This window comes from Mytilus californianus, unplaced genomic scaffold, assembly GCF_021869535.1.
Source record: "Mytilus californianus isolate M0D057914Y unplaced genomic scaffold, xbMytCali1.0.p SCAF_13, whole genome shotgun sequence".
Lineage (NCBI taxonomy): Eukaryota > Metazoa > Mollusca > Bivalvia > Mytilida > Mytilidae > Mytilus > Mytilus californianus.
In genome coordinates this window covers 4,243,986-4,262,842 of record NW_026262615.1, presented here as the reverse complement: position 1 = coordinate 4,262,842, position 18,857 = coordinate 4,243,986, and the positions used below count along the sequence as shown (strand labels likewise).

General features: G+C 32.3%; 1 protein-coding gene across 3 annotated transcripts in view; it reads right to left on the bottom strand.

The window, feature by feature from the left end:
- Positions 1-18,857, bottom strand: part of LOC127723033 (DENN domain-containing protein 3-like) — a 105,263-nt gene that overhangs the window by 10,008 nt on the left and 76,398 nt on the right. For all 3 annotated transcript variants that reach the window (XM_052229453.1, XM_052229454.1, XM_052229455.1), the window contains 4 exons: positions 7,063-7,181; positions 6,026-6,174; positions 2,587-2,720; positions 688-833 (listed from right to left, as the gene is read on the bottom strand). In XM_052229453.1, coding sequence (XP_052085413.1) covers positions 688-833; positions 2,587-2,720; positions 6,026-6,174; positions 7,063-7,181 — 548 coding nt within the window. The remainder of the gene's footprint in view (positions 1-687; positions 834-2,586; positions 2,721-6,025; positions 6,175-7,062; positions 7,182-18,857) is intronic.

Below are 18,857 nucleotides of genomic sequence, written 5' to 3'. Positions count from 1 at the left end.
CTATGGAGACTAAAATGCTCAACTAACATCTGTGCATAAGCTGTGCACAATCTGATTAACAGTAATATGAAAGCATGATCTCTTTTATAGCTTGCTAGGCTGGTTTTTGTAGGATTGGTTTTGCTCATTGTTGAAGAGTGTACAGTAACCTATAGTTGCTAACTTCTATGTCATTTGGTCTCTGGTTGAGAGTTGTCTCATTGACAATCATACCACTTCTTATTTGTATATTAGCTTAGATGGACTTATTACTTAGGAGGAAATGATTTTAAGAGTAAAACAAATGAGTTTATCTGATTTTAACTTTGATATTTACATCAAGGACTAATTAACATTTAGGTAATTAACAGTCCTTGGCTTACTAGCTACAGAGAAAATCATTAACATAAAATACTGGCCTGTAATTTCGTATGTCGGTAGGTCCATGTATTAAATCTTTTGTTAATGATATGAACTGATTTATTGGACAAAGGAAAGAACTGGACTTGAGGATAAGAGTTTTATTAAGATTTTGGTGGATGGCATTACTGAAAACACATTTGGTTATGGTAGCAACATTGATTTGTGGGAATTTCTTTTCCGAAAAATTGTAGATTGTGAACAGACACCAAGGGATGTTACCAACTTGCATTTGACCTCAGGTTATATGTTCTCACCTAATAAATCTTTGCTATTAGTTAAAATTACCTCTCCACTCTCACTTATATGGAAACTATCAATTTCTGGAGATACTTCCCGAGATATGTCAGCTTGACTCGATCTCTGAACAATAACTGGATATTTCTGTAACAAATTCATACTCAAGTCTATCCTGTACACAGCAACCTTGGTCCCTATAATCATGATATCAATTACAATCTATCTTTCATACAGAATATTTCTACTGGAGTCTAATTTTTACAGCCCCTTAAGAACTTGGCAACCTTATTCCTAATCCTGATGACAGGATATTGCTTAGACATCAACAATTTAAATTCATCTTTTAAACAGAAATTTTGAATTTTGAGAACATGATGTTGGAGTTTTTGCACCTTAATACAAGTTCTAGTATTTTAAATACACGCAAAACCTTAAAAGGAGAAGCAGCTAATATCAAGCGTCAACTTGTCAAGTCTCTAGCCTGACCTGGCCTAGGTTGAAACCAACGACACATTATAGGTTAGCTGGCTACCCTGAGACCACCAAGACTGGCATTTCTAACTATTTTGATCTGAGTGTCACCGATGAGTCTTATGTAGACGAAACGTGCGTCTGGCGTATCAAGTTATAAGCCTGGTACCTTTGATAACTATTTATTAAGTAAGTTCTGAACACATTGTAGGCGCATTAGCCGAGTTACTATACGGATTTAAAGTAGAAGTTGGTTGGATAATTTGTATTTTGCTTGTTTTGGTGATGATGGTTTAAAGGCTGCTAACATTTTATGTCAAATACTGCCAATAGCTGATACTTGGGCTAAGGGATATACTCATTTTAGAAAAAAAACTGCAGTAAAACTAACTTTTGACCAAGTGATCCACCAAAGATCTAAGTTATTTATCCCAAAGTATGATCCACCAAAGATGGATAAAGACTTGAACATTTCCCAAAATTTCAGTCTATTCACATGTACTGTGATCAACGCCATTTTTTAACCAAGGGGAATTAATTTTTTTAGTAGCTTTAATGAAGACCACATTGTGGCAATATTTTGGTTTATTGACGAAATCTTTAAACAATATTTCTTACTTTTACTGAACATATTTTGATGATGCCCAACTTGGTGCAGAAAACCAATATGCATTTGTTTTCATGGATATAAGACGTACCTACAGACCCTTATCATGTGTTCATGGATATAAGGCTTAACTACAGACCCCTACCATGGTATCATAGATATAGGGGTAAAATATCGACATAGCACAAGATTAAATAATGTAAATTCAGAAATTATTGTGATGCTTTTAGGTGAGTATCACAATAATAATATTAGTTATCTTGGTGTAATCAGGGGTGTACAGAATTTTACACCGTTGTTGAAAACACCCTGAGGCGCAGCCGAATGGGTGTATGAATTTTCAACAACAGTGTAAAATTCCGTACACCCCTGATTACACCAAGATAACGAATTTATTTCTTATGAACAATTCCTTTACTCATTTTTAAACCGGGATGTAAAATTGAAAAATGCTAATGAAAAATTTCTAGTGTAATATTTTTTCGACGTTGATGTTGCTGCGTATTGTCATATACTTTTTTCTTTATTTTGGGGAAATTCAGATAAAAAAAAAAAAAATTTTAATTTTTTTACAAAATTTATTTATTTTTTATTTTTTATATTTTTTTTTGTTTTTGTTTTTTTTGACATTTTATTTTTTTTTATTTTTTTTTTTTTTGGACATTTTTTTTAATTTTTTATTTTGGTAATTTTTTAATTTTTTAATTTCTGATACAAAATCTGTATGCAAATTATTTTTCTTAAATTGCAATAATCAATATTGCATTTTTGTTCATTTTTCTTAATTTACAAAAATGAATGCACACATTGATTTCTGAATTTACAGTATTCTCCATTTATTTAAGTTTTCCTAATGAAAAGCCACTTACCACACCATAAGAAACCATTACAGAATTTGAGCCTCCTCAGATCTTTGATTTTCTCACTGCATTTATCTACGACTGTAATTGTCTGTACATCCCACTTCAGAATGTCACCATCAGCACTGGCTGTGTATACATATCTAAAAAAAACAAGTCTAAATTGAAAACAACGTTCAAACCTATGATTGCGCTGGATAAAAACCGCAATTTTTATACATGTGCATGCAAAAAAAATAAACAGCTGCGCCATGAGCGCATGATACGCCCGTCGTCTTGTGTGTGAATTGTTATTCAATAATCATAAATAGTTTCTGACATACGGCCTGACATGCGAAAACCCCCTTTTTTTTACAAAAAACTCTCTAAAATAAAATTTTGAATCAAAACCAAAAAGTATACAGATCTTTAGATTAATATAACTAAGAAGTGTGTAAAATTTTAAGCAATAATCATAATCGTTTTTGAGCAACGTGTGAAAACCCCCCTTTAAAAAAAAAAAAAATCAATATCTCAAAAATAAACTTTTGAATCAAAACCAAAAAGTATACAGATCTTTAGATTAATATAACTAAGAAGTGTGTAAAATTTAAAGCAATAATCATACATCGTTTTTGAGATACGGCGCGACATGTGAAAAACCCCTCCCCCTTTTTTTACAAAATACTCAATAACTCAAAAACAAAATTTTGAATCATCACCAAAAAGTATACAGATCTTAAGATTAATATAACTATGAAGTGTGTAAAGTTTTAAGCAATAATCATAAACTGTTTTGAGATACGGCGCGACATGTGGAAAAACCCCTCCCCCTTTTTTAACAAAATACTCAATATCTCTAAAATAAAATTTTGAATCATCACCAAAAAGTATACAGATCTTAAGATTAATATAACTAAGAAGTGTGTAAAGTTTTAAGCAATAATCATAAATTGTTTTTGAGATACGGCGCGACATGTGAAAACAAAACACACACCTGTTTTAGTTACTAAGTCCCATAACTCAAAAAGTTTTAATCTTATTTTCACCAAGAAGTATACAGATCGTTTGACCATCATGAGAAACAACTATGTTAAGTTTCATAAAATTTGGATAAGTCGTTCTGATGTTACGGTGCGACATGTTTACGCCGGACAGACAGACGGACAGACGGACGGACGGACGGACAGCGGACATCTGTATACCATAATACGTCCCGTCAAAAATTGACGGGCATATAAAAATTCTTGGTAGAGGGGTCTAAATACAGCACAAACTACATTTTCCAAAAGACCAAAAAAGTGAAAAAGTGTAATTTAACAAAACACATTTGACTATAGCTAGCAGGTCGAACAACGAATTTTCTTAAACCCTGCTGACTGCCATGGCGATTGCCAAATAAATGGATCACCAGATGTAACAAAATTTAATATCAAACAGAAAACAATAAACTTGCTGAAAAGATGAGGTGAAAAAATTTGTACACCATATCCACATTTCGACAATTAATGTCTCTTCAGATCTAAAATAATATATATTTTAAACATCAATATACTGGCTGAGTATAAATACCTACATATATACATTAAAACAAAGATATGCTATTCCGTGGCAAAATGTCCCCTGTTGTATAAATGAGGAAATAAATTACTCCCATAAAAAGGCCCAAATTAAAATGATGGTATCCTGTGGTCAACTACACATGATGGCAAACAATACTACAAAGTTTAAGGGCTTTTTGTAGAACAGTGTCTAAGTACCAGAACTCCTGTAAAAAACGGTCATTTCAAAATTATATTTAGATGGGGTGCAATATTGTTAACCACATATAATGGAAAATAATCCTACCAAGTAAGTATGAGAGCTTTCTGTGAAACAATTTCAGAGGTGTTGGGTTTGCAAAAAAGTTATATAGTTACAATACCCCAAAAAATATTTGAATCAAAATGAGGTACAATATGCATGGTCAACTACACATGATGGCAAACAGTCCTACTAAGTATGAGAGCTTTCTGTTAAAATGTCTCATGGAAGTTGCGTTCACAAGGTGTCATTGTTAGAATATCAAATAAACTGTTAACACAAAGATATGTCTCGCCTTTTTGTAATTTTGATGATGCAAATGTTGAAATTGAAATAGCAATACTTTAACATGTAAGTTATGCAAATATTCAGTCAATGAACCATGACAGAAGGTACATGGCTAAACAATCTCTCATGGAAATGAGATGTGCCAATGCTAATACAACTGCATACCAAATACCATTGGCTTATCATAAGGGCTATTCCATTAAAATGTATGTGGGAGGGTAGGAAGGGAAGTTTAACTATTGAATGTGGGTCATGGGTCTTTTTTCAGTATGCGTCTATTACCATTATGCAAAATTATCTAAAAAATGGTTCTTGGTTGTAGGGATATTTTGAAAGTCCCTTCCTACCCTCCCACATACATTTTAATGGAATAGCCCTAAGTAGTTCCCTTTAAACAAACCTAAACACAAACATTAAAATGTAAACTATGTTTAAGTTTCAAAGTCAATGAACCATGATGAGGGGGTGGGCCGGTGGGGCTATATAATCTCCGTGGAAACGAGACTTACAAATGCCCATAAATTTGCATACCAAATATCATTGACTTAACATTAGCGGTTCATCTTAAACTGATCTAATCACAAACTGATACATGTAAACTAAGCAAAAGTTTCAAAGTTAATAGACTATGACTGAGAGGGCGGAGCAAAATATTCACCATGGAAATGAGATGTGCTAATGTTTATACAACTGCATACCAATTAACATTGGCCTACCACTAATGGTTTCCCTTGAACTGACCTAATCACAAACTAATACATGTAAACTAAGCAAATTTTTCAAAGTCAATAAACCATGACTGTGGGGGCGGAGCCAAATAATTCCCATGGAAATGAGATATGCCAATGCTTATACAACTGCATACCAATTAACATTGGTCTACCACTAGTGGTTCCCCATGAACTGACCTAATCACAAACAAATACATGTAAACCAAACAAAAGTTTCAAAGTCAATAGACCATGAGTGAGGGGGCAAGGCCAATTAATCTCCATGGAAATGAGATATGCCAATCCTAATACAACTGCATACCAAATATCATCGACCTACCACTAGTGGATCACCATAACCTAGACCTTATCACAAACTAATACATTGTTGACGCGGCTGCCGCGCCGAAAACAGCATACCTATGTTTCGCTTTTTGACTCCGTCAAGGCGAGACAAATACAATGTTCAAAATCCCATAACTCCTGTAAAAATTAAGGTAACTCTTCAATTTTGATTTGTTTATCAAGTACTGTGCCTTTTTAAAGCCAGGCACCAAATTAAACCATGTTTTCTTCTAAATCATGTTTTCTTATATTTTCAATAGCTTTTAAATTGGTTTTATATTATGAAAGAGTGATGAGTCTTTTAGACAGTTACTTCCCCTTACCTGCCATCATTAACAACAACAATACTGACAACTGAGTCAGCATGGTCGGTCAGTGGAGCTCTGTTACATCTCAGGGTTTGTACATCAATGATGTAGATATAATAAGATCCTGCCCAAATTTGTTTCCCACCAACATCAGCCAAACACATCTACAATGTAATAATGAATTACACTTAGGGCTGTTCCAAACTTAAGTGCATGGGGGTGAGGGGTGATGGTTGTTACTTTTTTACACAACTTCATTCTACTTATAGTTCTTAGCAAATTCTTTGGAAAATGCAACTACTCATATTTAATAGATTTGAGCGTACACCCAATAACTGTGGAACAGCCCGTAGACGAAAAATTGGAAGTAAATAGAAGCAATAAAAGAGCTTTTCCTTGATGTCTGGTCTATTCATTTGCATGTAGTGATTTTGTGTCAGTATTCAAACAGGGTTTGGCAAGTTTGAGACAACCTTAACCTCAGGACATTGTTAATTTTTTGACAACCCTGAACAGCACAGAATCTATGTCTAGATCTATTTCTTGAGATAACTTTTTTCAAATACATTAAAGGTATAATATACAGGTTTATTATGTATTTTAAATGTTCTTAACTAATTGAAATATGCCAGTTACCCCATGTCGGCTGTTTTATAGTAGGTGTTGAAGAAGTACAAATCCTGTATGTAAACCTTCAATGGTCATTAATAAGTTCATTATCAACACAGTTTAACATATTTACTCATGCCACTAAAGATTTTACATTAAGGAATCAAATATGATGTTGTGATTCATGCCATCTTTATTTTAAATAAATATCTCAACAAAATGAAAGGCCTAAACGTCAACAGCTACTTCATGAACTGCCTATATAAATACTTAATTGTCATTTCAGGACCTTTTAAAGCTTACTATGCAGTGTAGCTTTTGTTCATTGTTGAGGACATTTGGGGACCCATAAATGTTAATTTCTACATCATTTGATCTCTGGTAGAGAGTTGTCTCATTGGCAATCATACCACATTTTCTGATTTTCATATACCGGTATTTACCACAGCAGTTTTCGTCTGTATAAAGTGTGATTCTAAGTTCCATGCCATTGCATCAAATATTTTGATTTTTCCATCTCCCATACCACACCAGAGTCTCGGTAAAACATGCTGTTGGGGATCTGAAAGATAATGTAAGTCATCAATTAAAAACCCATCAAAAATACCAGGCTTATAATCTTGTACATAAGACGTGCATTTCGTCTATATAAGATTCATCAATAAAGCTGGAATTAAAACAGTTGGAAGACCAAATCAAATACGAAGTTGAAGAGCATTAAAAACCGAAAATTAAAAAAAAAAATTCCAAATAAAGCTAAGGTAATCTATACCTTGGAATAGAATAACCAATGTTTAAAAATCAGTGTAAAAGTTTGCAATTAAGCCACCCCGAAATTTTATTAAACAGAGGCAATCCTTTTCACAAACATGACAAGAAATGTTTAAGTGTACACAGAAAAAAAAATGAAAAACGCCCTGTTAGCATCGCATGTGTTTCTTGAATAACCTAAAAAGTATAAAGTAAGGAAGACAAAATTAAAACTAGAGGCTCTAAAGAGCCTGTGTCGTTCATCTGCAACAATGGCTACTTTTTAGTAAAAATCATCATTAGATACCCCAATAACGATTGTGGCCAAGCTTGGTTAAATTTAGCCTAGCAGTTTCAGAAGAGAATATTTTTATAGTTTTAACTTAATGGACTACGATGAAGATGGAAGGCGGACACCAAGTCATGAGAAAAGCTTACTTGGCCTTTCGGCCAGGTGAGCTTAAAAATGTTTGAGGGCATTAAAACAAAAAAGTCTAACAAAACAGCCTTAAATTGAATGACTGGTGTGTGTGTAAAAAGGAGATCAGTCCTGGAGAAATGGACCCTCATATCTTATATTAATAGTTCCTGCTGATTCATTATTATTCTTTGGATACCAATTTTCATAGGTTTCTTGGGTACAGGTGAACCAAGAATTTAAATTTTCAAGGAATTACACATTTTTTATAGGCTTGCATGCAGACACATGAAAAACCACGGAATCAAATGTTAATAACAATGCAAGTTTTCCTCAATCCACAAAAAATGGTACCCCCGAAAATAAATTAATACAGAGTAAATGACATTCAGCCGTTTCAGAATTGAGCCACATACAAACTGCCACATACACACCTTTATAATGTGCTTGTAGTAGTTGCTTTTAGAGTCATTGAAGTGAAATTCCATGAATGTTTTGTGTGGAATTTTGTTTTTGCACCCGCAACCTTGAGAATTAAAGTCAGCGCTCTTACCAGTACAACTTATCTCTATTTAGTCCATTCCGGGAAAAAAAAGTCATTTAGACAACTTCCAGTTTGGGTAAATTGTCACAAAACAAAGGTCATCAGTAATGAGCTGAGGGAGGAAAACGTGCAGGAAGTGAACATTGAGAAATTTGTATAGTATACACTAGTAACTCGAATTTAGCTTGAACGGACAAAAACGCATTAACGGCATTTAAAAAAGATTAATGAAAATTGAATAAAGATTGACAAAAATTAAAAATTATTTTTGATGCATTTCAATCCATATCAAATCATTTTAATACCAGTCAAATAGATTCCCTTGCGGTCATTCAAGTTAATTTGAGATGTGGTTAAACTGCGTCAAACTAATTAGCCACGCCCCCGTTAAACGGAATCAAACTGATGTTAAGTCCTTTTAAACTTTAAAGTGTCCGCCTTTTTGTAAGGTAAATCACTCAAGCGGTACAGCATCCGCGTGTATCTATCGTTTAACCGTTCCGAGCTAGCGTTATCGATTTTAGTCAGAAAAGTAAAAATGTACCTCTTACAAATATTCACATTAAAATTAAATAATGACAAATACATGTGTAAACTAAGTTTTTTATAGTTAATGATGCCAGATTTTTAAAATGCAGCGAAAAGTATAATTATTTCTTTTTTTTATTTGTAAACACGCAGCAGCTCTTGAGATAAAAAAAAAAGTGACTGTGATTAAAAAAAAATTATTTTGCTTGAAATAAAACGAGAAAGCTGGTAGTTATTTAATAGCCAATAAAGGGACCAAAATGAGCATGTTTGATGAATGCCAATAGATATTGTACGCAAACATTAATCTATATGAAGGTATCGTCTGATCAAAAATGTAATTTCGTCGAGAATATGCAATAATATTTGCCACGGTACGTTAAGCAAATTTAATTGAACCAATTCCGTCCCGAACGTTTAAAAATTCACATTAAAACATATCTTTTTTTTTTGGTCTAATTCGCCTGGAAAATTTAAATTTCGTTTAGCTTAAACAGTTTTAAATGCGCCCCGTACTCGTATACCGGATACCAAATATACATGAACACTGTTTGTCTTGAGTCTGATAGTGCTATGCTAGTCATTACTAAATTCATACGTGTAAAACTATACAATTTTACTCAACTGCCTTCAACACAAAGTCTTGGCTAACACCGAACAGCAAGCTATAAGGTGCCCCAAAATGACCAGTGTAGAACCATTCAAACAGAAAAACTAACGGTCTATATATTCGACTTTTGAAATACATAATCAAACAACAACCACTAAACAGCAGGTAAGGGCAGATGCAAACAAATGCAGCGGAGTTCAAAAGCCCAAATACACGAATAATTCTCGAGACTTAAGTGACATTATTTTAATAAGACCAGAACCTTATATGTGTTAATTTAGTTTATACAAGATATTATATTATCTGATGGTGTTTGTCAAACAAATCAATCAACAAAGAAGCATGGATATTGAGCACTTGTAGAACACTTGTACATAAGTTTAATAATGACAACTATCCATTTTGTTATAAAAAACATATGCATATTTTTTAATTTGAGGTTTCATATGACTTTAAGATCAATACCTCTTTATCTCTTCTAATTACGAAAACACAAGAATTATTTTTTTTTAGTTTGAAGTTATTTCTTAAAGATTTATTGGATCAATTAACAAGGTGATTAGACATCACACAAAAAGAGCGCGTGCCACATTAAAATAATAACATATTTTTTAAATTTTAAATAAGGAATCGTTTTGAAACTAATTTTTTATTAAGTTTTTGAAAAAAGTCATATTAATGGAAATTAGTTAAAAAGTCAAAGTTCAAAGTCATAAAGAAGTGTTCCGTGTAGAAATGTTTTCGAAAGTCTAGTTTGTTCATAATTTCTCTATGTAAAACGGTTTTGTAAACTTCTTTAAATAAATTCGGATCTTCCCTCATCTGATCACCAGCATGGCTGAAGAAATTGTTTCCAGATGTATTGTGAGGTGACACGTCCAGGTATTCAAGCGATTTCCTGTCGGACTTTAAAACTTTTATTACACAATTACATAAAGCAAGTTGGTGCATCACTTGACCTCTGAGGGTATTGATCAGTGTACACGGCCGATAACTTGTAACTTTCCATTTTGAAAATATCAGGTGTAATATACATCTTTGTCTTGCGTGTCCGATAGTGATATACTATAGTCATTACTTATACGCTTGTTTATAAATAACGTTTCTGGTGTTAAGAATGATATTTAAGAAAATCTTAATAATTCCCCCCAAAAAATCTGATAAAATAAAAATCTATTTACATATTTTCCAAGGGTATATACTCGTTGTCAATAGATATGGACATTTGAAACATACACTTTATAAATGATTTCACAAAATGCACTTGTCGATCATTGGTTTATACGCCTTGAAAGAATGTTATGGAACTATAATAATAATAGATAGTCTCAATTTAGAATATATACATGTATATACAGATTGAATATACGAGAGAAACATTCAAAACCAATCTGATTTTAAAACAGGTCGAAGTATTACTCGCTTTAATTTGGTTCGTCGAAGTTATGGACAAAGTAAAATTACAGATTTATCTTTCAGTTAGATTATTTCGAACAGTTTAAGAAATTCGTCATCATCACAATTGTTGGGTATAATCAGAGACATATGTCTAATGTATAATAATGTGAACATGGTTCTAATAGTACCTTATGTCAATTTTCCTGTTCCGACATGCATGTTATATATATGCCACTGGACGTACATTAATGATCCCCAAAAAGAATTTCTGAATAATATGATTTATGATAGTTTGTATGAGTGTAACCATTGTAACCAATGTAACCATTATGTCAATGGGGGTTACAAAACAAGGTAACTCAATTATGGTGCAAATTTTGTGCCTTATATGCCTTTTCTGCTCTCTGGTCGGATTGTTGTCGGACACATTTTCTATTTCCATTCTCCATTTTATTCAATTGGTTGCATGCATTTTTGTTTTATCTCTCTCTGATGTTTTCGCAGAATTAATCTAAATATTTTAAAGAAGACATTTAACTCTTTCTTCTAAAACTTTTAGCATTAAAACCTAATTGCATGAAATTGAATTAGTATGTTATTATCAGTCTTATCACTTTTTCGGATGAACTTTATAATATTGACCCAGGAAATGATATTTGACAGAATTTTATATATTGTAGAATGCGTTCTTTTTATCGACACATTAATTGATTATTTGCTTCCGTAAAATGTTATTTTTCGCGACGTCAAACTGTGAAATATCGGGAAAAAATGCATCTTTTTGGGATTTAACCATTAGCTTAAAAACGAGAACATGGACCCCCTCTTTTTAAAAATGGCGTTTGGCATGATACTGTATGAAGACAGAGACATATAATACAATTCGGCGTTTTACGTTTCCGCATTTTGGCACTAAGTTTCCGCATTAAAATTCTTACGTTTCCGCATTTTTATAGTACTCTTTTCCGCATTGTTTTTACATTGATTTTATTAAAGGTTATTTACGTTTCCGCATTTAAATTTTTAATGTACCCCCCCCCTCCCCCTTTTACTCACCAACTGGGTGGAAGTAGGACTTCGAGCAGGATAAGTCTTTATGACTAAAATGAAACTACAAATGTATCAACTTAAAATGAAAAAAATCACACATGGTCATATATCAATTAAAAGTCAATGTTCAGCACTAAAAGTTTATATATATTTTAAGCGTCAGTATACTATTATACAGTACATGTAGCACAGTTTAAAGCGGTAAACTTGTAGCCAACTGACTTTATAAAGTCTAACCTCGTATTCTATTCTCTAACATACTTGACAAACTGTTCGGATACGAATTCAGCACGTTCGCGATCATTTTTACGAACTGATGCTATTGCTGGTAAATACCGAATTTTGATGTAAGTTGTTGTTTGGATCTTCTGCAAAACGTCCATAAAAATAAATATAATTGTGTGACAAGGATAGAACTGGGAGAAACGATTCCGGCCCAGTTGTGTTTCTTTTGGTATCTGTGTCGGGAGGAGATGACCATATTTGATAATAAATTCTTATACCGATATATCATTATTACCATTTTTTACAGGTGAAATACAGGTAAAAATGCTGAAAAGTGGTATCTATTTATTTCGGAAAAGTAATGCACGAAAATGTGGAAACGTGAACTGGATTTTTGCTAAAAATGCGGAAACGTTATACACCCATACAATTACTATATGTCTCTAATGAAGATTATTCGTTCCAACTTTTATGAAGAAATAACCGACTTTTTTCAACTAGATAAATAAACAACAAAAATGCCGTTTTTTTTTCTCTTCTAAAATCAATTTCTTTCTTTAACAAAAAAGATTTTTGATAAGGATTGTTACACAAATGTAGAGCCCAATTTTGTAACGAAGATATTCCTTATCTCTTTACCGAAATCCGCATATGTTTATCTTTTGAAACAAAATTTAAGGAGACAGAAATGTTCAAGAAACCGAAATTTTTAGTAAATGTCGAAAACTTCAAACCCGTTTATCTTTAAAATTCAACACATGAAGATATAGATATAGTTTTTATTACATATTCAGGTTGATTTTGTAAAAATTAGCTTGTATGTGAACTTTCATAAAAAAACACTGTGTTGTTGGTCGTTTGCCCATAATTGCCCTAAAGCTAAATGTCACCGTCAGATTGTGAGGGTCTGAATCGGGATTCATTATTCTGTATTCTATCATTTAAGCCAATTTTTTCTATTCGTTATACCTTTTGCCGATCATTCTTTATTCCATGTATTCTAGAACCTCATCATTTTCTTTTCTATGTATTTGTCTGGTTATTTTCTGTTTTCTTTATTCTTTTGTCAATAATTTTCATCCACAACGTCATGTATAATGGAAGACGAAACATTTTAGTATACATACCACCCGTTGTCAATTCTCCCCTGATATACAAACCACATGTAGTTATTTCTCACTTGGACACAGGACTTATATATATATATATATATATACAACTCGTCTAAACATCAACCCAACAATGTTAGATCTGTAAATTTGCTTTCGCAAATTTTTTGTTCTTCCCTCGCCGGGATTCGAACCCATGCTACTGAGATATCGTGATATATATTTTACGTAATAGTAACGAATACAATTTTATCGCACTGGCTTGTTAAATGTATTTTGATCTGACAACAAGAATACATTTGTTTATCATAATTTTTTACTTTATTTAAAATTAAGAATGGAAATGGGGAATATGTAAAAGAGACAACAACATGAAAACAGAAGGCCACCAATTATATTTGATCATGTTTTAGTTTCGAAAAAGGCATCAACCATCGTATTTTCAAAAAATCTCTACAAGGATGATCAAAGTTTTAACGACCTTGAATGGCTATACAGACTGAGCCCTCGCACGGTCGGTCTCTAAAATTTGCCGAATTTAAGAAACTTTATCAAGAGATAGGCTTTACCTAGCTTTAGGCCCCGGGTTTTAAAAAATATCAATTTAGGAACCAAATTGTGGCTTCTTTATATTTAATTTTGTCGAAGAGAACAATTACACAAAGTGCAACATGCGAGAAGAGGTTTCATTTTCGCTTACATTTTTTTTTATTGAAGTGGCTAATCTTTTGAGGTTACGTCACGAAAATATATTTCAAATGAAAAGGTGCAATTGGATGCATCCCTAAAAAAAATTTTAAAAAAAATATATAGAGATAAAATTACGGCTATTCGTCAATCAGACAGCAATCCTACATAAAAACAAGTAGGTTATCTGACATATAGAATGAAAGGTTAACTTTAAGCATAATCCGCGCTGATATCAACTTTCTAAGTTCTGAGTAAAATTCAACATACATGTAGGACTCTGAAACGTAAAATATACGAAAGTTTTTTTTTTTACGTACGATACACGGAGAGTGCCATTCCCTAAATACATACGGGTCCACAAACTATTATAATGTAAGGGTAAATGAGGATCTCATTAGAGGAACAAAGTAAAGATGCATGCTGAAGGAAGAATAATTTCCACACGAAGAACATAAAAAAGGACGACCTCTCAATTAGTATGCAACTGTAACTAATACATCCATAGACATTAACACTAGTTAAATTAATGCTTTATATACTGGCATTGAAACAAATACACTGCTCATATAAAATTTGGCATTACTTTCCCGGGAAAAAGAATACGTTTCCACAATTAAAGTCTATGCTTCCGGAAATAAATACCTTACTTTTCCGAGAAAATAGTACAATTCCGGTATGTTAAGGCAAAAGTAGTTATATCTTTTAAAGTCAAATCCTAAGGAAAGGATGCACACAAGAGCTAACTGTACACATTCTGGTATGTTGTGTGGTTGAGTTGCTGTCTCTTTTACGTCTTTATCGCATCTTCTCTTCGTATATGTACGCGACTTTGATATAGTCATGCATGGACACAATACTTCACTGTAACGTTACGCACGCTGTTCCTACAACCCCTAGGATTTAAAACAGAATCTTCGAAATTTCCTCCGCAAAACAAAATAAAAATGTTAGCAAACACGAACCACTATTAAAACAAATTCAGTATATGTTTTAAATTATATTTTTATAGCTCTTGATCATATACTAAGTAATATCTAGTATATTTGAGGATTAAAATAACAAAGCTATGTGAAAAAAAAACGTTACATTTATGAAAAACTGTTTTAACTCTTATATATAGTAATCCTATTTCTTATTCTCTGATCTTCCTGAAACTTGGCAGGAACAACGACATGTGTCGGTTCTCTGTGGCGTTAAAGTCGTTATTTTGCCAAATTTCATTTGACTTGGTGGCTGCATATTAAGCTTGAATAAGAAAAATGTCCAACTACGTTTTTCGTTAACTCAACGACTGAAAGTGAATTTTATAAGTAGATATAGCAGAAAATAAATAAAAAGAGTAACACAATAATAACATCTATCAAAAGTACAAATATTTGCCTCATTGTTCGTGAGTTCAAATATTGCAGATTCTATAAAATCTTCTCTACACAGTCGTTTTTCAAGCGGTAGCCATTTTGTCCAAGTTGATATTTCATTTTTCAAAGCAATTAACGCGTATTTTTTAACTGATATTTCAATAAGTTATTTATAATTGATCAAAACAAAAGTTAGATACACGAAGAGTACAAAATGCCAAGATTCTATTCTTATTAACTACATGTTTGGGTGTTAAAGGAATAAAATGCCTCCACACATACAAAACGGTAGCCAATTTGTCCAAACGTCTGAAAACGTCGAAAAATCCGAAAAACGCTAATTTTCGACGTTACATGTGCTAAAGTTTCAATTAAATGCTCATGATAATTGAAACAAATCGTGTGGTGAAATTTAAAAAAAGATGATGATGGCTGCCGCAAAAAAAAAGAATATTGCATGTTGCTATAGACTCCGGCCGGGGACATAGATTCGACACGTGTTAAATTTTGCAATTTTTATTAATCGTTTATAGCTTTTAACGATTTATTTAAAAGAATGGTGAAATGGAAAAAAAATCTCATTACATGAACGAATACATGAACTTCGTTCAACTTTTGCAAAGACAAATTGGAGACACCAAGACCGTTCTCTAAATATAAAATGCGAATTTTAATTTATGTTGCGGAAGTACTCCGAAATAGATCATTTAAAGTCGTCACTTCAGTAAGGTGCATTCATCAATATTAAAAGACTTAATACAAGTCCACGGAATGCTTTACTTCGCGATTTGTCCTGCTATTCATGTTATAACTGTCGTGATGAAAGTAATTCCTGCACTTGCGAAGCCAGTACTTTTCGCCAATATAAACTTGTGCATGAAATGGAGGTAATTGAAAGACAAACAGCGACGAAAACCGTGTCATTGAATTTATAAAACCCGGGATTGTAATATTTTTTTTACGGACGATCCAGGAGTAGATTACTATATTCAAAATGTATATCAGAAGTTAAACAATTTATGCAAGCAACTTTAGATGACTTGGGAAATAATTCTCAAGCCAAGGTTCAAGTAATTGAAGCGGTGTATTTCGACAAATTATGTGCCAGGGAAAATACAATTCTATTCAAATTAACCAAGGGTAAAAATGTTTCGATTTACTTGCAGAGTATCAGATATATTTGAATTTGGGTTGAATTAAGATATAGAGATTTTAAAATGACAGATGATTTGCACCATGAAATTAAACATCCTATGATAAAAGTTTTGTACATCTAAAAAAATTAATTTATTTATGGAAAACAGTATACATGTACTTCCGTCCCATTTTTCCTTCCTACATTACTTGCGACAGTACTGCATTTTTCGGCGAAATAACTTAAAGGGTAAACATTAGTAAATCAATTTCCACAACTTGAGGTAATTTATGATAAAATGACATCACAAAAAGAACAGAACCAGAATCAACCAACAACATATAAAAAAACGAATAAAACTTGCAAAAATTAATCGAAGTCAAACATCCTCTTTGACGCGGCATTTTTAGTGTAACGTCGTGTTGTAGGAACATCGTGCACAACGTTTATTCGTTCCATTTTCGTATTTTGACATGATTAATATACAAATCAGAAGATGTGGTATAATTGACAAATTCGAGTATTTATACTACATAACATAGGTGATGTCATGATCACAAAACTTCCAATAATTTTGACATTGATCATAAGTTATATTTTACTATTTTGTAAATTTGAGTTATTGACAAACAATCGCAGGTCTTTATTTGTAGCACGTTCCTTCGTTCACGTTTCCGCAAAAAAAGAAAAAGAGTTTTCTTCTCGCACTTTAACAGCCCTTTCCCGCAATTATTTTCAAGATAATTTCATATAACACATAATGAAATCCCGACCAATGAAATTTATTTGAATATTAAACGTGGCCTACGAGAGCACCTAGATTAAACTTGGGAAGTTAGAATAGCCAATTATTTTTTTTTATCTAGTAATTACCGCTAAAATATGCATTACCGCTAGAATATGCCTTACACAATTATATGACTGAAACATTTTATCCGACGTTCTTTACAATGTTTAAGCTACCTTTTGGTCTTAAAAACGTTTTTGAATGCCGCAAATATAAAAATAAGGGTTTTTTTTAATATTCCTTTTGGGCCAGGGCCGACCGTGCGAGGGCTTAATAGCCAGTCCAGTTCGTCAAATGTTCATTTCTTGCAAGAATTATTTTACATGCGGACATAACGATAATCCCTTCGTAAACCCACTTCAAATTTCATTTGTCGTTTGCTGCTTTTTCACAAATAACACACATTTTTAACCAATGACCGGTATTACAATTTTACACAGGTTTAAAAGTTCATTGAGCTGTTACTTTAATTACAAGTTTTAGCAAGACGAAACTGTTTACTAAATGAATTCAACAAATGTCAAGCTCATCTAGATCAATTTTGTTATTTAACAAAAAAATGTTTTTAATTACAAGCTATTTTAAATGTCGGTATAAATGTTAATGTTTTTTTCTTACCGAAAAATTTAATATACATCTATTAAAACTTATTGTCTATTGATTAAAAAACATCTTTCACTTTTAGGTTTGTAATGAGCACAATTACGACCTTCTTATTATCTTTCCAGTTTTTTATTTTTCGCAGATATATTTAAAAGACCATACCTTACTTACATGCCACGAGTTTTCATATTAGTAAGCAATATTGAAAACGAATAATTTGATATAAAGAGCTATTTTATTTTTAACAGATTAACACTTTGTGCTTTTTAAATCGTGCATCAATATTTATAAATTTAGTTATATATCTATTGTTCATTCGTTTATCTTATTGTGAAGCATGTTTATATATTCAGATTCAATTTTTTTTATTAAAGTCTCACCACTTGTATAACATTATACATTCCAATATACATATAAAAAACATTACGTATAACATAAATATTGGAAAACATATATAAACTAACCACCAGTAAAATATCTTAAATCGATAACGCTCGGAGCGGATTAATGATAGATACACGAGGATGCTGTTCTGCTTGAGTGATTTACCTTACAAAAAGGCGGACACTTTAAAGTTTAAAAGGACTTAACATCAGTTTGATTCCGTTTAACGGGGGCGTGGCTAATTAGTTTGACGCAGTTTAACCACATCTCAAATTAACTTGAATGACCGCAAGGGAATCTATTTTACTGGTATTAAAATGATTTGATATGGATTGAAATGCATTAAAAATAATTTATAATTTTTGTCAATCTTTATTCAATTTTCATTAATCTTTTTTAAATGTCGTTAATGCGTTTTTGTCCGTTCAAGCTAAATTCGAGTTACTAGTGATATGATCCAATTATTTAAACACAAATTGAAGTAAGAAAAATGCTTTGTTTGAAGTCAATTTACAATGACTAAACATAACTCTTTGAAAAATTTTATACATAGCACATTGTTAAAACAGGGCACCAGATAGCTTCAACTGGTTTGAAAGAGTTGTGTAATTTCAGACCTCATCCAAAATGGAATAAATAGCGATAAGGT